At 34.7% G+C, this 22709-nt stretch overlaps 3 protein-coding genes across 18 annotated transcripts in view; 2 read left to right on the forward strand and 1 right to left on the reverse strand.

Annotated features, from left to right (window-relative positions):
- Positions 1-190: 190 nt before the first annotated feature.
- Positions 191-1739, forward strand: LOC126756935 (mannose-6-phosphate isomerase). Its single transcript, XM_050470448.1, has 3 exons — positions 191-552; positions 614-920; positions 988-1739. The coding sequence occupies exons 1-3, from the start codon at positions 292-294 to the stop codon at positions 1599-1601; spliced, it is 1182 nt and encodes a 393-aa protein (XP_050326405.1). The 5' UTR covers positions 191-291; the 3' UTR covers positions 1602-1739.
- A 330-nt stretch (positions 1740-2069) lies between these two features.
- LOC126756944 (synaptosomal-associated protein 25) lies at positions 2070-3973 on the reverse strand. The gene is made up of 2 exons (XM_050470457.1): positions 3770-3973; positions 2070-3709 (listed from the first exon to the last, which is right to left on the reverse strand). Exon 2 carries the CDS (start codon positions 3654-3656, stop codon positions 3027-3029), a length of 630 nt encoding a protein of 209 aa, XP_050326414.1. The 5' UTR covers positions 3657-3709; positions 3770-3973; the 3' UTR covers positions 2070-3026.
- A 412-nt stretch (positions 3974-4385) lies between these two features.
- The window catches only part of LOC126767862 (protein lap4), a 162896-nt gene continuing 144572 nt past the window's right edge, over positions 4386-22709 (forward strand). For 12 of the 16 annotated variants that reach the window (XM_050485541.1, XM_050485553.1, XM_050485543.1 and 9 more), the window contains exons 1-3: positions 4386-4954; positions 5884-6372; positions 18252-18369. In XM_050485541.1, the coding sequence (XP_050341498.1) occupies positions 6211-6372; positions 18252-18369 (280 nt within the window). In that variant the 5' untranslated portion in view covers positions 4386-4954; positions 5884-6210. The remainder of the gene's footprint in view (positions 4955-5883; positions 6373-18251; positions 18370-22709) is intronic. The other 4 variants (XM_050485537.1, XM_050485538.1, XM_050485540.1 and 1 more) reach the window with 4 other exon arrangements.

A 22709-nucleotide genomic window follows, 5' to 3' on the forward strand; every position in this document is an offset into this window, starting at 1 on the left:
TTCTGAAGTTGATCAAGACTATTATCATCGGCACAGTGTTATAAACATTTTTATAAATATCCGATTCATTGCTCTCAGTAAATTTTTCAGATTTATTTATCGATAATTTTACAACATCCCCATGTAGTGTTTTGAGCTGTCAGTAAAATGCATTACAGCTGTCTGGTAACACAGTTACTGATAAGAACACATATTCACAACAGTATAACAGTTTGTTTGCATATTCGTCACCTTCATTTTGACCTGTGAAAACAAGCTAATAAATTATAATATTTTAAATTTAAACAAATCATGGAGCTTGTTGGTTTTGTGCACAAATACGAGTGGGGTAAAGTAGGGAAAGACTCTGCGGTGGCCCAGCTCGCAACACTCAATGACCCGCAATTTAAAGTGGATGAGAAAACTCCTTACGCCGAATTGTGGATGGGCTCCCATCCTAGCGGACCTTCAAAGTACAAGTCAAGTGGCAATACACTACAAGATGAACTACCATTTCTATTGAAAGTTTTAAGTATAAACAAGGCTTTGAGTATTCAAGTTCACCCCAACAAAGTAAGTACACGTAATGTGTACACAGCTTGCAAATATTATATACAGTTTTGTTTGTTTACAGTCAGAAGCACAAAAATTGCATGCGAAAGAACCAAACATATACAAGGACCCTAATCACAAACCTGAAATGGCTATTGCTCTAACACCCTTTACAGGCTTATGCGGGTTCCGTCCTCTTCCTGAAATACGGGATATATTGTTGAGTATAGAACCACTGAAGGTTTTATCGGTGAACGATCCTAATGATCTCAATCTATTGGCTGCTAATGATGAACTTGGATTGCGTAATTGTTATCGACAACTGATGAGTGCAGAAAATGATACAATTGGCGCCTGCATTGAGTCAATCTCGCAAAACTATACAAAAGGTAATGTTGTGAACTGAAATTATCTAAAAATCCACAATTTTTACATTTGTTTTATTTAATTTCACAGAATTATGTAAATACGATGTGCTGGAAATCTTTAATACGCTGAAAAAGGATTTCCCAAATGATGTCGGTGTGTTGTCTTTATTTTTTTTGAATGTGATTCGGTTGCAACCAGGACAGGCGATGTTTCTTGGCGCAAACCAAATACATGCCTACTTGTCGGGTGATTGTGTCGAGTGTATGGCTTGTTCAGATAATGTGATACGCGCTGGCTTAACGCCCAAATATAAAGATATCAAACAGTTACTTAGTTGCCTAGAATATACAGGCGCTCCATCTGAAAGCAAAATATTTAGCCCGGAACATGTTGACAACCATCAATTAATATTCAAACCACCCGTTGAAGACTTTTCACTAATACAATTATCACTGAAACCTTCAGATTTAGAATATGTTTTAAAAGTTGAACAATCTCCTGGTATTTTACTTGTGATAAGTGGTCAACGCTACTTGGAAAGCAAAGGACTGGATAAGCTGAAACTAACACGTGGTTCAATTGTGTATTTGCCTTTTGAAAGTGGTACAGAGCTGCGATTTTCACCTATTGGTGATGACAAACAGGAATTTTTGGCCTACATCAGTACACCCAATGCAGCATCCACCAACTCCCATACATAGTTAAAACTTCAGACTCTGCCGAAGTTATGATTTCTCCTTTATTGCCATTACATTTATATATGTACATCTATATTTTTAGCTTTAAATAATAAAAAGGCAACTACTGGTATAACTTTGTATTGCAAACGTATATAAGTATGTATGTTCGTTTTCTTTCATATTAGCCTCGTTTTAATAATTTCCGCGAAGTTTGTAAGACCCAGAAGCAAACGGCGGCCGCCCTATAAAATATTTACATACATATATAAATAATAAGCTTGGTGAGATGAGTCGATTTGAGATATCGATCTGAAATTTTCACTCCAAGAAACTGTTTAAAATAAAAAAAATATATTTTTATAACTTTTCTGCTATAAGAAATGCTCCTTTTAAGTTTGCAATTTCTTTTGTTTTTGATTTCCGATAAAAAATGTACGATATTTATCGATTTAAAGAGTTGTAGAAAATTCGGAAGAAAAATAACAATCATTTTCGTTTATGTTAACATTTATCTATTATTGAAATTAAATAATACATTACGAGTATAATGATAATCTACACGATATTTATTTATACATAAATTAACAAGAACAGCATTCCTTACGATGTTTTTATACAATTTTAATACATTTAATAAATATATGAAGAAGACAGCGTACTACTAGATAGAATGAACTAAGACTCTGATGTATAACTAGATATATTCTTTACCAATATAACGGGGTACATAAAGTAGTGAAATTTAGAGCAATAGTAGATTTTTTTTTATCCATAACACCTACACATGTACGATTGTGCTAATCGTTAGCATCAGTTGTGGCTGTGGGATTGTATATGTGCGTTTGTATAATAGTGTACATTCAGTGGTTTAAAAATCTATTCTTCTACGCATAGTGTATAATCTCAAACATTTTTGTTTTTATTTCAAATACGTAATGCAATAGGATATAATGCCTTTTAATCTGCTAAAAATGCGCTAATCGACCGCTCTCAAAAATTTAAATACAATAAAGTACAATTACGATAAATATGTATATTTATATATATATATGTGCGCTAGTGTACGGTATATACGCAAATAGTTAGGATGCCTCGGAGCACATCAATATTCGCTATAAATATGCGATAAGTTTTGTATAAGTGTATAATGTAAGTAGTTACTTAAGTGGTGGGTAGTTAGTTCAGCATTTGTATATTAGTCATTCGCAATTTCCGCTTTTTAGTGTATATATTGTATATGTATAAAGTTGTATATAGTTAATTTTCTCGTGTAAATTGTAAAAATGCGCCGCAATTGGTACGTCTTCTCGGTATTGTGCAGTTTAATGTGTGTATCAGGATTATGTTGAATATATCAATCCGAATTGGGTTTTGCCTTGTTGTGATATTATTTGTGCATATTCATTTATCTTATTTAACTTTACCGTATATCATAACTTAACATGTTTAGCTTTTGAGCAAATTGTTGGCACGCTTGTTAACACCATCCATACGAACGTTATTTGCATCTCCTTTGGCGTTAATACGATCAATTTGTTTGTTTTGATTTTCCAATTCGGAACCCATATCTAATGCCATATTTCGCAGATTTCCCAACATTGAGTTCACTTGTCCAATATTCTCATCCATTTCATCTTCCCGGGCGTCATTTGTAATACGAGGAATGTATCCACTTTGAGCTGGAACACCACCCATTCTTTCCCGTTCATCTACAACCCTTGTAGGTTGACTATTCACGATTTTACCATCTTCATTCGCTTTCCAAGCATTATCGCCATCGTCTTTTATTGCAACCTTCTTCCAAGGCACAACACACAATCCACAGCATTTTTCCATACCGCTTAGATTTTTCTCGGCTTCCCTCATGTCTGCGTTAATGCGATCCATGCCTTCCTCAATTCGATCCAGTTGTTCGCCTTGGTCGTCTAAAGCTACCAGCGTTCGGATGCCAGCCTCTTTACTTTCTTCCATAAGATTTAGCATGCGACGAGTACTTTCGAGGGACTCATCTGCTACCTGACCAGATTTAATTTGCAGTTCCTGCAATTCTGTACGAGGTACTTCGGGTGCAGCCATCTTGATATTTATGTGATGATCTCAGCTAACTTTTTATCTAATTATTCACTTCACTGCAATTAATCATAGACATCTTAGAAATTTCGCAAATACTTGCTAATTGTTGTGCTCACCTTTTCTCAGTTTGCAATAAAGTAAAACTTATGGTGACTCATAGACGTCCTGCTAGTTTATTTTTAACTTAATTTACTCAAAGTATTAAAAATTTATAAACAACCACTTCCTTAACCTATACCCTTGAAATATATGCCAAATCAATTGGTAAAACTCGCAAACTTTCGTGACGAAAAAACCACCTACTCCATAACTCTTCTTTCAACAATTTCTTTGTATATCTACACATGGTTGCAAAGTTGGTAGCATTTTTTTGTCATTTTGTTTTCGGCAGCATTTTCGTAGTTTTGAGGAATTTCAGAGAAATGCCTCTTTGAATAAATAGAGAAATAAATTTATTAGCACAACACAGGGTACACTTCAGAAACAAAAACATTTCAGCACGATTGTCAAATGGCGTCAAATTTCTTTTCTAATTAACTAATGCTGTAATAATTTGTTTAACGCAAGCAATTTCATATAATTTCATGTTTAAAGGGTTAGTTCTCTGCCAATAGTTTAATTTTGAAAAAAATTCGTGGCCGGTAGAAATTACAACCCTGTGGTCGTTTTGACGAAAGCAGTGGTTGAAAACGGAATTGGAAACTTAGTAAATTTTAGTTGAGTTCTGTTTCGCATGTAGTTCAATGGTTCAAATGTTGTTCGCATTCGCATTCGCATGTTATTCGTTGTACGTTATTCGGGTGGGTCGTTTTTGTTGTAATTTTTTAGTGACACATTAAAAATTGGAAATTCTAGCGGCGCGCTTCTAATTTATGTTCATACGGCATTTCTGCAAGTTTTATCTACTCCCTTCTTGTTGGAAAATATTGCGGTAGTGTAAAGTTATTATATTTTCCTATTATTTGTGAAAATGTTTGATTAAGTGCATACCTACGCTACTGAAAATCGGATTAGGTGGTGGCCGTGGTGACGTGACGGCAGTAAAAGTAGTAGCAACAGCGAAAACCGAAACAGTAGAAAAGATAATATAAAAATAACGTAGAATAAGAAAAATTCGTAACGAAAGCAGGAAAGGAGAAAAGCAAAGCTGGTCAAGTGCAAACGAATTGTTGCTGGTCCGCTGCCTTGGAGTAGCACTTGGCGAGTTTGCGTCTTCTGCTTCCGCCGACTCGTGGTAACGTGGAAAGAAACGGACAACGGACGTGTTGGAATCGAATACTTGTTTTACGCGACGCGATACGGTGAGTACGCGTAAAGTTTACCTACATACACACATACATATATCTACTTCAACCTTGTGCAAAGCTGTATGCTAAAAGCAAAAGTGCATTAAGTGACTACAATAAGATAAGATGTGATAAAAATCTAAAAAAATTATTATGATATGTGGATGAATTAATGCGTCATGTTCAGAACAATTTGGGTGTGTCGCTATTAAAATGGATAATAAATACAACTCGGACATCGTATTGTTAAGTTGCTACGCCTTTAATATTGTTTGTTTGCTACTATAGTTAATAAATGAAAGCATTTACAATACGTTATATCGACTTAATAACAAATAATGTAGAAATGTTTTAATACTTAAACAAATGTTTTATATTGGTACAGGTACTAATTCCGTCATTATAAAGTACCACTTCAATATCTATAGCAAAGATACAAAATGGCTAAATTAATTGAAGTTGCCTCCAGACTTTTGTTTACCCCAGTAAAATAGTTTTCATTTCATATGATTTGATTTTGACACCTGCTCCTGTCATGCGTGTAAACTCATTTCGCCAGGATAATATTGATGTGTAGTAAAATCGACGTATAAATAAATTATAATGAAACTGTGTTGTTATGTTTAGTTATACGTTCATTTTTTAACTTAATAAATCTGAAGTAATAGTTATTTTGGAGTACAGGGTGTTAATTCTGGTACATTTCGGTTAAAGTAACTGAAAGGACTGTGTAATTAATATCTTAAAGATATTTAAATATGCCTAAATAAGAGTAACTGTATCAAGATTTTTTGAGCATAAGTTTTTTTGAATATTTGGACTCTAACAACAAAAACATAAATACTATATATTCTGAAGTGCTTTATGATTTTGTTTTAACTCTATTCTGTTGCCCATTTTTAATCTTATATTGTATTAATTTGTTAATATTGCTTCTTTTTCAGAAACGAAATATATAGTGATTTAGTAAAAACTGGGGTTTTAAGAGTTTAAAAAAAATACTAGACAAACGTTTTTAAAACAAGATATTTCACCTATTAAAGTTGTATACTGTCGTTTAGTTTTTTTTTCTCTGCAAATATTTCGAATAACATACGAACATAATCAAAGGAGTGAAAATTTCTGTTTTAAAAAATAACATAATTGCGTGATTAGTTCAGAAAGTTTACGAGCTTAGGAAGTGCGCGAACCGGGCTTGTGAATTATCGTAACGTGTGCTAATTATTCATCTTCTAATCGAATTGTCGCAACATATGCCGTAAATCGACGTCATGTTTAAGTGCATTCCAATATTCAAAGGCTGCAATCGCCAAGTTGAATTCGTTGACAAACGTCATTGTTCGCTGCCCAGTGTGCCAGAGGAAATTCTACGTTATTCACGTACATTGGAGGAGTTGTTCTTAGATGCCAATCATATCCGAGATTTGCCAAAGGTAAGAGAATAACACTCATTTGTAAAAATATTGCATATACTGGTATGTACATTAAAAGCTTACGCTCTTTCAGAACAGTATCAGTATAGATCTTTAAATATTTGATATACTAATGCATTTGTTGCTCATTTATAATTTTTTAAAATATGAAATATCTGAGAAAGTGTATAAATTTTCGGTAGTATACGCTCATCCGAGTTAAAACACTACCTTAAATTTAAAACGCATAAATTTTTAAATAATTATTTTTTGTTTGTCATACAATATGTCGAATACTCAGCCGGAAGTCGCCAATTAAATTTAGCGTATGTGGTAAAAAATTAAAAAAAAAACAACATTTCAGAGTCTTAGTTTGCTTCTTTTAGGTGTTAAACAGAATTTTCGTTTAAGTAGATTTTATATGTTAAGTAAAACTGGAATGAAAAGAATGACAACAAAGAGAAAAAACATGTATGCTTCAGTTAGCCATATATGTACATACATAGTTTTTTTAGTAAAGTTTTTTTTAGCACATTAAAAAAAAAAAAACTAATATTGTTTAGCACCTCCTTTCTGCTGCTCTTTATTGAACAACACGTTTTTCATAATATATTTTGATTAGTTCATGCATGTAGTTGTACATCTCGTCTATTCTACTTTCTTGAACACCATTATTACCCATAAATGTTTGACTTGCATTGACGCAGTAAAAAAAATTGTGTTAATAGTGTCATACTTCGACGTTTTCCGCTGTGGTGACATTTAAATACCAATTTTCCACAGGTTGACACCCGTTAGTGCTGGCGATTGTTTTTGTTTCAATGTTTACTTTTTTGCTTCTATGCAAAAACTTGATTTCCCATACCATTGACACATTTTTGCTAAACATTTTCTTACACTTTTACATATTAAACTAGCGTTGGCGTTCATTTAAATTATGCCGCCACAACTACACCAACAACTAAGGTTATGTATTTTTGTTTTCTAATGCAAATGTCAGCTAGTGAACCGGTGCATTTGTTGCCCGAGGGGAATATTTTTAAACACAATTTTGCATGCACTTGCATGTTTGTACGGCTTATTTTTGTACTTTATAATAATGTCATGTTGGCAGAATAAAAACGCCATATGCATAAAGAGACACATTCGCAAAAAAAAGAAATATGATGCACTAAAGTCATTAAGTTTGTGTGTCAGAACTCAACGCAGTACATGAATGTTGTTATTCGCATGTGTATGTGTGTATTTACATACATATAGTACGCAAGCTTGTTTATACATATACATACATGTATGTACGTACGTATTTATTAAAAAAAAGATACATTGGGTCAATATGAGTATAGAAAAATAATTCAAACTCCATTTATGTACTTTTTTTTATAAAACTTATTACATAAATTTAATTCAAACAAATTCAGTGATAAATAGACATTATAAAAAGCTTGATTTTGAACGTTTTTCGCTTATGTAGCGGCGGAAATCTACCGAGTTGACAGTCCTTGGTCGGCCCGGGTTCGTTTCGGTTTTGTGGACTCGACTGTCGTGTTAACGGTCAGTTTGTATGTCAACTATATGCTATAGTGGTTCGATATTGGTGGTTCCGACAAATGAGCTGCAGTGGTGCAAAAACTATATTACGTATATACAGACAGACGACGGTCAAAGTCGTTTTTTTATACACTTTATAGGGATGTTTCGTTTTAATCCAGAACTTAATGTTCTGACATTTCTTTCTGATACTCATTGAATTATATATTAGGCCGAGACTTAATTTATAAGTGATTTAATTAAATGTTTTGAATAATTTTACTGAAATCGTTAAAACTCCTACTTTCCATATTTTTAACTATAAAAGTTTCTACTTTATTTTCATGCTTGGTTGGCGACTTTTCTGCCCTTTCGCACGCATTCATACATACATACATCTACGAAATAATTTAATTATCTGTAGATGGAAATAAACATGAAATATTCTCACACATATCACCGCAAATACAAGTATCTACTTAAGAGAATGCTTGGAGACACGCGAAAATGGGAGCTTTTAATTAAGAACGTCAGCGAGCTAGCGAATTGCTGCTGTTTTATATCTTTTCAGGGTTTTATAAAGCTTTTATTACGCTCATACTAGTTAATCAACATGAAAAATGCTGTACGAAATATCATTAATTGCACACGAGAATTTTTGAGTTAGGAGTGTGAGCATTTATGAATTTCTGCAGCCTCTAAGCCGGCTCTAACATTTACGTGTTTATGGTTTCCTAATCGAGTAGTGACATCATTGTATGGCGTTACTTAACAAATATTTTGCTTACGATTCACAAACGTTAAGCACCAGTTTCGTGTGGCGGGTAAAAAAACAGTAGATGAGAGCCTAGACTTAGGCGAACAAGTGTGCGTTGTTGTTGTTGTTGATATAGCAGCTCTGTAGCGTGAGAGATATTCATATTCGAATAGGTGTACATATTTTATTAATCTTTTTCAATGATCTTTGGTTTTTTCAAAACTAGTTTTCAACGACAAATAGTCGCGCAATTTATTTGTATACAGTGAGTCACAAAAGTTTGCGTAAAAAAATAAAGATAAATTCGACAACTGCAAATAAATATTTTTAAGCCATTTATAAAAATAAAAAATAACGAAAGCACACAAGTTCATTAATTTTAATTTTTAAATGTCTGTTTCTAATATAATTTTTAATATTTATTTTCCAGTTTTGTTGTGATTAATTTGTTATTTTATATTTTAGACGATATCTGTGTTTATAAACATTTGCTATACTTTTGTATACATTCGTGTAACACTGTGGATTTTTCAGTTGTTTGTGTTAATTGTATGAGCAATTTTCTATTACTGCAATCTATTTTCAGCTTTTTTGTTAAAAGCAAACAAAATTAAATTAAAACCGGTTGTGGAATAATAAATTTGATTTAATACTCCAGTAATATAGAATATAAATACAGAGGCATTTTGCTGTCATTTATATAAGTTTGATTTGCGTTTGTCGCTTCACATTCTCTTTAGACGGTAGTAAACTTTCGAGTATACTTATCTTTTTGAGATCGTTATACTTATAATTTTATCTAATTTTTGTCGATACAATCACTACATACTTGGTGTCCATTGTTGCAATTTGAAAGAATTCTTTCTACCATACTTATGCCCTTTGAAGTCATCGTTCGATATAATATAATAGTAGTCTTCGATTCGCCAATTCTCTGCCCGCTTTTATTGCTACTCTAAATTAATTAAGGGGGTATTCTGGTCTAGACGCATGAATTTTAGGCATTTTTTAAACTAAGATAAAAAAAATGAAAAACATTTTTGCTATCCATTTTTTATATGTTTTTATTGACATTTTAAAAATATAAAAAAATAGCAAGAAAACAAAAACCAAAATTCGTCGAGATACGGGCCGGTGGAATGGGGGCTTCAAAAAAAGCGGTGCGTTCTGGTTGACGTGATTTCAACCCTTGTAGAGATCAAAACACAAAAAACAAGAAGATTCTTCATTAGTAAGGATGTCGTTATCGGGTTGACCATTTTCAAAAAACAAAAAAAAAAATAACAAAATGTATAAAAAAGATATGTACCAAATTTCAAAGGAATCGGTTCAGTAGAACTTGAGATCTCATGTCAACCACCTCAAAAAAAGTAGTTTCGAGAAAAACGCGTTTAAAGTTTAGGAGACAATTCTAGTGAACACGGACGCCACGTCACAAAATCGGCTGTATCTCCGAAAATAAGTCGAATTTTGAAAAATCCTTCCAAGGTCATATTTTTGAAAATCTAAATTTTCAAAATATGCAAAAAAAAAATAGATTTTTTTCAAAATCCTACACCAGTATACTCCCTTAATTCTTCTTTACTTTTTTACTGGCGTGGACACAGCTTACGCGGTTTACAATAGCGCGCCAGTCGTTTCTTCTTTTCGCAATTTGGCGCCAATTCAAGATACTAAGTACATCCAGGTCCCTTTCCTCTTGATCTCTCCAACGAAGGGGACGTCTTCCTCTGCTTCCCCCGGCGGGAACTGCGTCGAATACCTCCAGAGCTGGAGTGCTGCCTTTTAATTCGCTGAACTATGTCAATGTTGTATATCTCATACAGCTCATCGTTCCATCGAATGTGTTATTCGCCGTTCGCAATTTACAAAGGACCATAAATCTTCTCTCGAAAATTCGTAACGTCGACTCATCAGACGTTGTCATCGTCTATGCCTCTGCACTATATAGCAGGACAGGAATAATGAGTGACTTATAGAGTTTGGTTTTTGTTCGACTTTACTTCTCAATTGCCTACTCAGTCCGAAGTAGCACCTGTTGGCAACAGTTTTTCTGCGTTGGATTTGGAGGCTGACATTATTGTTGGTGTTGATACTGGTTCCAAGATATACGAAATTATCTACGACTTCAAAGTTCTGACTGTCAACAGTGTGACGTGGGAACTTTGAAAAATTATCCATGCAAAATTTCTTAATGATATATCGTCAAATGAAAGCCAAGAGTTGTAGGTCAATAATTCCGGCCTCTGTTTACGAATAGCTTCGCGCAAACGACGCATAACACTCAAACAGTATTCCCTACTGACAGTTTGGCCGGTGGGAAAGAACTCGAAGTGCACCACAGCTCAATAATCGAAGAAAACTGTCAACATAACCTTGATGTTTGACCTGCTTTGATGTGGTTTTTTCGGCTTCGGCTCACTTTTGCCACGATTTTCGGCTTATTGATCGTCTGTTTCCGGGTTGTAAGCATAGATCCAAAATTCATCGGCAGTAATAATTCTTTTCATGACATCCTGGTAGTCGGAAAGCATTGTTTCGCACACGTAACCCGACTATGTTTATCGAAAAAGTTAAATGATTTTGGAAGTAATCGTTCTTTCGCTTTTCTTAGGCCCAAATTATTTTTGAAAATGGTTTTCATTGATCTTTTCGATATTCCAACGATGCCAGTAAGATCTCTGGCTGATAATCGTCGGTTCTCAGGTACTAATTCCATTATTTTACTGACATGTTGATCATCACTCATCGTAAAAATCGCTGAATGCACATCAGAAATACAAGGGTTTGCTAAACATAAATGATTATATAATGAAAAAATAGTGAGAATCGCGTAAAAATTAATTATTTAGGTTAGGTTAGGTAGATGGTGATCTAGAGAGATCGCACGTGGACTGCTATATGTAGTCCTTTGTGAGGCCATCGACAAAAGGAACTCCTTAGAAATAAGCAAAAAGCTTATTATAGTATGGAATACAAATTTGCACAGGCGTTTAATTTCCATTACCGCCAGTCCGGTGGGGTGGCTGAAGGGATGCGCTCCCAAGTCTTGACCTCTCAAACGCGGTACAGTCAAGAAGGAAGTGTTGAGTTGTTTCCACGTCATTTTCTTCCATACAGCTTCTGCAGATGGCGTCTGGTAGGATTCCCAGCTTACTGCGCGGACGCCAATAGGGCAATGGCCTGTTAAAAGCCCCACAATCATTCCTACGACCTAACACAACCTAGTGAAACCCAGTTAGTTTTCTATTATACCATATATCAATACCCATTCTGATTTCTTTATTTACAAATAAGGATCTAATTATGCTTTTGTGATAGCCAGTCAAAGACTCAGTCAAAGACCGAACTTTTGTGTCTATAGGCCGTGTCCAAATAACTGTCTAGTAAGCAATGTATTAGATTGAAGCTGCAACAGGTTAACAATCAGACGGGTTTCCATTGTAAAACACACATCAATAAAAATAGTTTGGTAAATTATGAAGGTTGTTTAATTAATTTTTACTGTTATTATATTACGAGGGCTGCTATATATATTCTGGCCTAGGGCAACACTAAATGTTGCCAGGTGCAATCTGACATTTCCATTGGAAAGTTTGACATTTTTTAGCGTAACATCACTCAGAACGTTTTGTCATTTAATCGCGAATTGTTTTATTTACAGGGAATTAAAAAATTCATCTCGGCCAAAAAATGGAATTAACAACACAACTTTCGACGTGGATTATCACGACAAGAGTGCATCGATGAACTAAAATCTTTGTATGGCTATGAAGCACCATACTATAGCACTGTGAAAAACTGGTACAACGAATTCAATCGTGGCCGACGCTCGCTCAAAGACGAATTCCGTGAAGGTCGTCCAAAAACAGCCGTTGTGCCAGAAAACATCGATGCCGCACGTGAACTGATAATGCAAGACCGTCATGTAACATACCTTCAGATAGAGGCATGCCTATGCATTTCTCCCACCAGCATACATTCGATATTTCATGAACACCTGGCCGTAAAAAAGGTTTGTTCTCGTTGGATCCCGCACAATTTGACACTCGCTCAAAAAAAGGCTCGAGTGTATTGGTGTAAAGAAATGCTGAAAAGATACGATTGCGGTGCTTCAAAAGACGTTTATAAGATCGTCACAGGTGACGAATCATGGATCTATGCGTATGAGCCCGAAACAAAACAGCAATCGACAAAAAAAAAAAAAAAAAAAAAAAAAAAAACAAAAAAAACATTTTCGTTGATAAATATGCCTATTTACATTATTAGGCCAGAAAATAATTTTGATTTTATAGTGAAAAGCTTCAATTTTCATAATATACTGACTATGTGCCAATATTGCTTTAGTCTCATTGGTGTGCGTTTGCCTTTTAAGGATTTACTCAAATACACACATACGTGCATAGGTGCACATATACATGTACATATGTAACTTAATGCACTTGGTATTAAACGCTTACTGAGTGAATTAGTAATGTGCGAGTGAGTAAATCAGGTACGAGAATGCATGGCCAGGCAAGCACACAGTGCTCACATCTGTAGATATCTACACATATGTATGTGTATGTATGTATGTATATTACGATATACATACATATGTGTCCATATATGTAGATGGGCGCTTGAGCTTGCGAGTATTTATCTATGCTCTTGTATTATCACTGGTCATATTACCCTTTCGCTGCAAATATGGCGCTGTGGCCATGCATTGCTTTTCATGTTCTCCCATTTGCGTGCAACGTCGTCGTCATCTCGTCGTCGTCATGCCCGGGTTGCTGCTGTTGAAAACGATTGTGCCTGTCTGTTGTCGTCGGTTGCATTGCATGCAATGTTTGTTGTTGATGTTATTCGCCGTCGATTGTTGTGACTAGTGGTTGCTGTTGCTGTTGGTGCATGTGTTTGTTGTTGCGCGTCGCCTGTTGCACTAGCATGCCAGCAAGGACGGCTTGGGGTTGTGGCGATACCTTCGCTGTGATTCACTTTTGAGCTTTGTTTACACGATGCGCTTCGAAAGGTGCTTTGTGAAGGGCGATGCTGATTATTTTGAGTAATTTTATCGATGCAAATGTAGGGTGTGTGCTCAGCAAAACTATAGACGGCAGCGAAAAATTTGATTTTTAAATATGAAAAGTTTTGATAGTAATGTAAATGAGAGATAAGGTTCTGGAACATGTTCCTTTTTTACTTATAAACTCTTTTTTCATTTGATTCATCAGGTATTCTCGAGCTCTTAACCCAGTTGGTGCTTTAAGTTCGTGCACAATTTCCCTCAATTTGGCGTCACTTTAGTCGCTCTTTAGAAGTCTATGCGGACAGCAGCAGCTAAAATGAATGCTCTAGTGGGCATGCGAGTCGCGTAAACAGAACCCCATGCGCGTATTCAACTTGGCCCGGCTTTGCTTTTGAATGTTGTCGCACTGCAATCCAACTGCGGTCACATTAACAACGCCAACCGCAATTGTGGCCGCAGAAATATTTTTGTTATTGACAGAGTTGCGAGTGCAGTTATTGCTATAGCGCGAGAGCGGCGTCACCGCCATACGTACATATGTACATACGCCCCAGTGGTATCCCCTCTGTTCAGGCTGCAGTATGCAATCAGTAAATTCTTGGCTGAAATCGTTTATGGCCTTTCGTATCATCAATACAACGCCGCTCTATTAGCTTGCCATTGCCCCTGCCTGCCGCCGTTGTTACCATTCTACATACATACATATGTACATATGCACCATTTTAGCTGTCCATTGACTACCTGTCTGCCTGACGAGGCTGGGAGATGTTTAGCGACTTGCTGCTGTGAGTTTCTGTTCGCCGGTTAAAAATAGATACAATAGCAAAAATGGTTAAATGTTGGGTTGGTTGGCTACAATGGCTGACTCGCGACGACGCCTCTTTCGCTTTGAATGGGTTGGTGCAGCGACTCACTCGTGTGTGCACGAAACTTTCAACTGTGTATGTTCGTGTTTGCGTATGTGTGTGTTGTTGGTGAACTGTGTGCTACTTCACACTTTATACTCCGATATCCAACACCCAGTTAGCTGGTCTGTGTCGGTATGCATGCCGTTTTAACCCACTCTCCTTTCTAGATTTTCATGTTATTGTTGAGCTAGCTACAGTTGCATTTAATAGCTATGGTAGGATTGAAACGTGTGGCGTCATAAGCCGGCCGGTGAACTCATAGGAATCTAGGCACATAAGTATTGGCATGTTATGTCACAGCTTTTCTACGTAAAGATTTGCGCTTTGCAGTTATGTTGTGTTTCAGAATCATAATAAAGAATTGGATATTGATAAAAATTTGACAGCTATTTTGAAGCAGAAGCTAAAAGTTTAAGTTCTGATCTGTTTTAATTTCACATAAATCTTTAGCTACACAGGCAGGTGGAAATTTTAATTTCACGATCATAGAAGATCTTAACATCGATCAGTGTTATGTCTTCTCAGAGTAGAAGATTTTTAGCGCATTAATTTCGATTATCTTGCAATGAGGCATATGAAAACGAATATCTGGTAAACCATTGACAAGGCAGGCTACACCGCCACCAGGCCTTGAAGAAATGGAGTAACATTGTGAAGTAATATATCCATAAGCATAGATATTGCTTTTTCTTCCAATTTATCAAAAATATACCTAAAACAATTATACAGGGTGTTCCAAACTTGACCCAAGATTTAAATTTGCTGCGATTTAAAAATCTCTTCACAGTTGACGAAGTTAAAACACTCTTTCGACCATATTTTGTATGATAGTTTCGAAATGCGGCCGCCAAACTTTTCTGACTTGTATTTTTGAAATATTGTTCACTAATGTTCTATCGTGTAACGTTCCATTTTCCGTTTTGATTTTTTTTAAATGGGGGAAATTTAAATCTTAAATAAATTTTGAGACACACTGTACTTAATTCTAATTTTGCGTTAATATTGAGACACCCTATATATAATTTTAATCTTCTGTTAATTTTGGGTCACTTTACATATTTTTTATTAATTTATAATATCTAACCATGATTTTAAAAACATCCATAGAATGAAGATGTATAAGGAGTTGACAACTAACCTAGCCTGGGCCAAAAAAGAGTCTAGTATTTTATCTTTAGATACAGCGAAAATATCCGTGTATTAAGTTTCAAAGTAAAAATGTATCGAAACTTTTTATAGGAGCCGATGTCAAAAATGGATACTGGTCGTGTCTCCGTCTTTATGTGAAATTCTGTATCTCAAGAATTACTCTACTAATTTCAACCAATCCATATGCTTCATTTACGTTACGGTATATAAATTAAGCACCAATGAAGATATCGGAATAAAACTTTGCGCGATTAGTGACTTTCAGGCATGCCTTCTCGCTCCAAAATTGTCGAAAATGGACAATAAATTTTTAGGCCCCAAAACATATTTAGTACCCTAGTACTGATTTTTTACTGAAAATAGGTGTCAATCTATGAGATATATTATTGAATTGTAGACCTTTTCCCAATAATAATGTAAGTAGCCCTGTGTTAGAAATGAGTTAAATCAGGTCAATACTACTCCCAGTCCTCATGTACACTCGAATTTCCGTTCTATATCGCAAAATTAAGTGTACATATAATATCAGATATTCTATTGCTTAATGCCGAAAAAGTATAAAATCGGTGGGCAAAATACTTTCAACTCCTATGTAATGATTTTCGTTGGTCTAATATACTTTATACCTAAAACATCGGTTAAGGTGTAAGTAACCTTCCCAAAGTTACCCGAACTCATGTGAGTATACTTGAGTCTTGTCAAATAAATCTCGGTCAGGAAGCAAAATGGAGTCACGAAACTAATTGAGTCTACTTTTAAAGAGAAACACAGAAAATTTAAATAGAATGGGCAATGATTATTATCATTCGAAAGAACATTCTTTTGTATTTATTTTTTGAAGATTATCCCCTTCAAATGTGGCCGCAACTACGTCTCAGATGATCCATCCGTTGAGTCCAATTCTTGATGGCTCGTTCGGGCATTTCGACTGGTAACTGGCAAACGACTTGCGTGATATACCGCTCCAAGACCTGAAATAAATGTCTACGACTTTTAACTTATAAAATTACAATAGTATAAATTGTTCTGTTACAACTAAACTTACTCTCTCCTTACTTGTTTTGTTTTTCGGGTTTTCCGATGATATTTCCTCGCCTCTGAGGGAAACGATTAAGAGTTGCCTCACTGAAAACATGCTTTAGTATCAAATTACTCTAATTGTCTCAAGATCAATCAGAAAGCCGTATAACTTTCTCAGGTTAAGACTAATCCTTAGATTGTTTCTAAAGCAAAAATAAGGTCTATAGAATTTCAGTTGATATTTATTGGCTGATTACCCAGCTTGCAGTCTCTTATTAGAGTAGAAAGAATTGCACCATAACCTATATGCAGGGCAGAGCATCTAACGACAGCTATACTAAGGCTACTCATTTGTTAAAGTATATTGTAGAACTTCCAGATCTTAAGACTCCAAAAACTTACTATGAAAAATTACAACTCTGTCTACTCCATGATGGATCATATAAACGTGGCTGTGGTTAAATCTTTTATTATACGTACAGGTATACAACTAGTTCATTTTAGGTTATAGATCACAAGTCATGACCGAACGCCATCGCAAAGCCACGAAGAGCGCATGACAATTTTTCAGTACAAAACATTTTTTTAAGACACCCGCAAATGTCAAATAGTTTAATTGCTTTTAGCCGGTTGCTCTTTCTTCTCTTTTTATTATTTTATTAAAATGTTTAGAATGGATTTTGGATGCACTAAAAAAGGTAATCACCATTCACTTTGGAAAGTACTTACTTGTGAATAATGGCGGGGAATTGTGACTTTATATTTGCTTCAATTTATGTGCCGCCAAAAACTGAATTTATTGCGGCAAATGAAAAACGTGATTTTCATAACAAATTGATCGCAGCCACAAACTCAAGCGGCTGAAGAAGAAAGAAGCAGCAAAAGTCAAAGCGCGCTGCTCCAGCTTAGAGTCTAGGTAGGTCAGATTAGACAGGCATTGGGCATATGAAAATTGTGTTGCACACAACAACATGGAATGAAAGGCAGGCAAAAAACAAAAATTGATCGCAACTTCATGGTGGCTTTCAAATGTTAATTTTTTACTTTTGCTGAAGCATTGCTTTTCCGTGTATTTGTGACTTTTTCCTTTTATTTTGCATGCAGTTCACTGCGAATGACAACGAATTGCAAATTTATGATTGGAAATATCAATGATAAAGTCAATGGAAAAACGAAGAGGATGACTTGGGCTTTGTAGTATATATGAGGCATTGGGAGATGCATGTACGTTTGTCCGGAGAAAGTAGAAAAGCTGTGGAGGAAAATCATGCCATCATCTCGCATGCAATTTATTTTGTGCTAGTTAATGGGAATTCACGATTATTAAAATAATTTTAACAGCGAATGATTTATCAGCTGCCATTGATTTTATTGACAGCGTACATATGTACAAACTTATATAAGACAAAATTTTGTGTGCTTCTTTGTAACAATTTTTTTAATAATTAAAATAAATTTTATAAATTAAAATTAATTTAAATTTTTTTTAGTAATAATAATTAATAAATATTGTATTTTATTTCAGAACTTCTTCAGACTACATCGTCTGCGAAAATTGGGCTTAAGTGATAATGAGATAGCCCGATTGCCTCCAGATATACAGAATTTCGAGAACTTGGTAGAACTCGATGTTTCGCGAAATGGTGAGTACTAACTCTTGCAAATTAAAAATACTGTATAATAAATATTACAGTTATGTGTATCTTGCCACTTAAATACCAAAAGCAAACAGTCTTGTAAAATACTATAATGTAATAGTTTTAACATAGAGAGGGGTGCTATACTAAAAGGGGGTAGAAAGCGAGCGTATATATATTTCACATTCCATTCTTTCAATTCTGTTAAACCATAATAGAATGAAACTCAATGGAAGAAGAAGATGATACCAAATCCGAAAAATAATTTATAAGCGATCTGACGTAGGGTAGTAGAAGGAGAGGAAGGGGTGGTTGAGTTGTTAAGCGGTGGCATGGGTTTCCTCGGTTAAAAAGAAAATTAATAATAAATATTTTATTAGAATTTTTATTGTTGCAAACATACATATGTACACTATTAACAAAGAAATTCTGAAATTTCTGGAAAAAAATATTTTAAACTCGACAATTGCGACGCCATTTCCGGTGACCTCTCGGAAAAAAGATGCTCCCGCGTTGACAGGATAACTTCTTACAGGATCATCTAAAGTTAAAAAATACGTATTTTAGTTAAAATCTTAACTTACAACTTGGACAAAAGAAAAAAAAGACCGAAAATTGCATTTTTGGCAGATATTTTTTACAAAAAAATTAAAATTTCAGTGAAAAAAATCAAAAAAGCTTTCTTCCAAATCTTTAAGAATTGTATCTCAAAGACCATTGTAAAATTTCATGAAGATCGGTTGAGTAGTTCTCGAGAAATCTTGCCAACCGACTTCAAAAAAACAGTTTCGAGAACAACGCCTTTAAAGACGGCGAACGAAGCTAGTAGCAAGAGCTTCGCGCGCACAAAAACATTTTTTTGAACCCCGTAAACCTATGTAACCCCTTAAGCATAAAAACTTTTTTTTTCGAAACAAGTAAAATTAATCACACTTTTTCACATAACCTCAAAATTTATGAGAAAAATTTAATTGTTTGTTTTTACTTATTCCGAAAAAAAATTTTTCTTTAACAAAATTTGGTGTAAACTTACCTTTTTATGTCCTAAACACATCATAACTTTGACTTAGTATCGGAAAATAACTCTAATAAGATCGGACAAAAAACACGCCTACTTCCCATTTAACACAATTTTAAATTCCATTTTATTCTTTAACTTTCAATTATACAAATGAGGATCACTGTATGCGGATCATTCTTTGCATAGTAGTGCCTTTGAGGTGTGCCACCTTATGCTCAAAAATTGTCCTAGTCGTGCCAAAACTAGTCCCCCAGATACCGAATATGTCGACGCCAGTTCCTATTGCAAACTTTTTACAGAAATTATCGGCCAATCTATCAGATATATTATTGAAATTCGAAAATAATTTTCCCCAACTTTAATTCTTGCTTGTTCATCATTTTCCCTTTCTTTCTTACTTGTTCCTCATTGAAATCCCTACTTTCTGATAAATATATAGTATGTATATTACTAGGTAAGTTTTCTCAGAAAATGCAGTAAAAGCCCGCTATTTTATTTCATCCTGCTACTCTGTATATCGAATACTCGTGATTTAACAGGTAGATGAAAAAAAAAAAAATTATATTATTTCCATTGGGTTTCATCCTGCTATTATTTTTTCAGTCTTCACCATTTTCAAAGCCTTCGATCCTGGTCTATTAACTTATTTTCAAATTGTTTTTAATTTTTTTTTCTAATTACATAAATACTCACATCTCTAGTGTTAACCTCCCACAAAGAACACCTTGCTACCTTTGCTCTCTGTTCACTTCTATTCGAATTGTTGCACTCAATTAAATTTATTATTGCAGCTTGTTCTTCTGTTGATCTGCTATTGAATTGCAATAGATTTGCCAACAACAAAGCACAGAAATCTAATCAGAATTCTCATCACTTTGCATTCAATCCATATTGCTTACCATTGTACCGTTTAAATGCAATCGCTTTCGCTATTATTTAAAGAATTATGCTCGTGAATAGTGGCATCAGCCGCCACTGTGAATGACGTCAATGTACTTATGTACTTGGCAGGCGGAGTGAGTTACACATTTTGCTCTTGAACATCTTAATTGCATATTATTTTTTCCGCTAAAAGCCAATGCATGTACCCGCTTGTGCACGGAAACCCGGACTGCATCCGCATTGGATTAACGCGCGCCATCAATATGCTTCTCATCATTGAACAATTGCGCTAAATATGGTACCAATTCGCGAATTAATTAAGTGCAAGAAATACAAGTAACAAGAATTAGCATTGCAAGTGGATAAATCGATGTTTTCATTTTCAGGGTCAAAATTAATCATAATTGTTGAGTAAAATATTATCATACCATATCTTGATTTTTATGTGTGAAATGATATCGAATGAAAAACATGTATACTCAGTACATAATACTGCAGGTGAAGGGAATTTTGAGAAACCGAGGTTCGTGAAAGTGTTACATTGATTTCAGGACTTCAAAAATGGCACTGGATGCCAGCTTTATTGACAGTAAAATGTGGAATCAATCATTCGACCAGGCTGGAGCAGCTCATAGTGGATGACTCCTTTCCAATCCCACCAAACACTCAGCATAACATTCCGAGTCGTCAATCCTGGCTTTGCGACCATTTGTTGAGCTTCACAACGCTTGGTCCATGATCTTTTCCGCTTATTATTGTCGTATTTGATCCGTTTTTCGTCTCCTGTTACAATTCGCTTCAGAAATGGTTCGATTTTATTTCGTTTCAGCAATGAATCGCAGTTGTTAATTCGGTCCATTAAATTTTTCACAGACAATTCATGTGATACCCAAACATCGAGCTTCTTTTTGTAGCCAGGCTTTTTTAAATGATTTGATGATGCATGCTAAGTTCCTTAGCGATGTCATGACTGCTTATGTGATGGTCCTGGTCAATCTTTATTATAATTTCATCGACTTTTTCAACGATAGGAAGCGAGCGAAGCTTAAAATCTCACCTTCCCATAAACTTTATGATCTTAACTATCGTAAAATCTTAAAGGGGTATTCTGGTTTAGAAAGTCGAAAAAAATCGATTTTTTTTTGCATATTTTTATAGTATAACCCTTCAAGAAAATGTCCTTAAGAGAAATTCAAATTATTTTCCGAGTTACAGCTCATTTTGTGCTCCGACTCCGACTGCGCGCGACTAGTTCTCAAACTTTAAACTCGTTTTTCTCATAACTACTTTTCTAGAAACAGTGTGCATGATAGTTCCGACTCACATGAAATTTTACACAGAGCTTTCTTATACATTATAGTATCGCACTACGAAGAGCTTTCGAAAGAATTTTTTTTTTTTTTTTTTTTAATTCCGAACCACAAAAAAACAGGGAAAATACGAAACTTTTTTTCAAACCTCCACCATTTTGTAAAAAAAAAATTTTTTCAAAAACGTTTCGTAGTGCGATAACTACACTTTTACTCTTCACGGATTTCGCATAAATTTTCATTTTAGGTCACGAAAAAGATTTATATCCTGCACACCAGGACAAGCCATTGTGTCATCAGTCTCTACTTCACCGACCTGCAGTTTTTTAAAATTTAATTTTTTTTCTTATATTATTTATGTTTTGTATTCTTAGAATATCAATAAAAAGCATGTAAAAAATGGATAGTCAAAATAATTTTTGATTTTTTTATATAATACCTAAAATTCGGGCTTCTAAACCAGAATACCCCCTTAAATATAACCGAAACCTAAAGTTTCGAAATGATGAAAACTGTCGAAGCTTTTAATTATGCTATATCAAGATAATATCTTGGAGATCAGTGCCTGGAATAACTTCCACAGTAGTATTTAGATCACATTTACTTCGATGTAGTGATTTTTTTCTGCTTAAGATTCCTGCCAGCATGGATAAGTCACATGTTGTATTGGAGTAGAATCAGATTACAAAGTGTGTATAACTTTCCGATAATATACATATACAATCCAGTCGTTCGGATTTTTTACCAAATCGCTTACATATCGTGTGTCGTTTACATGTTAGTTAGATTTGAGAATCAAATTGCTTTACTAACATAACTCTTCTTCATTTTTCATTGTAACCTATTACAAGCTTTGGCTCAATCTCGTATGAAATGTGTGTCTACCACACTGATTAAAAATTATTTTGATTGAGTGGAGAACAGTATCTGACCAATTATGTATATTTACACTGGTTGGTTATCGTTCTAGCTTGAGTTCGAAAGTTATTCAGTTTGTTGACTTCCTCGCCTTTTATGTACCGAAATTGTATCATCTAAGCGTCTCTAATAAAATACGCAAACATAACAATACATGTACATACTATGTATGTATGTACACAGTCACAATCAGTTACCAACCAATATCGAAAACA

This window comes from Bactrocera neohumeralis, chromosome 2, assembly GCF_024586455.1.
Source record: "Bactrocera neohumeralis isolate Rockhampton chromosome 2, APGP_CSIRO_Bneo_wtdbg2-racon-allhic-juicebox.fasta_v2, whole genome shotgun sequence".
Classification (NCBI taxonomy): domain Eukaryota; kingdom Metazoa; phylum Arthropoda; class Insecta; order Diptera; family Tephritidae; genus Bactrocera; species Bactrocera neohumeralis.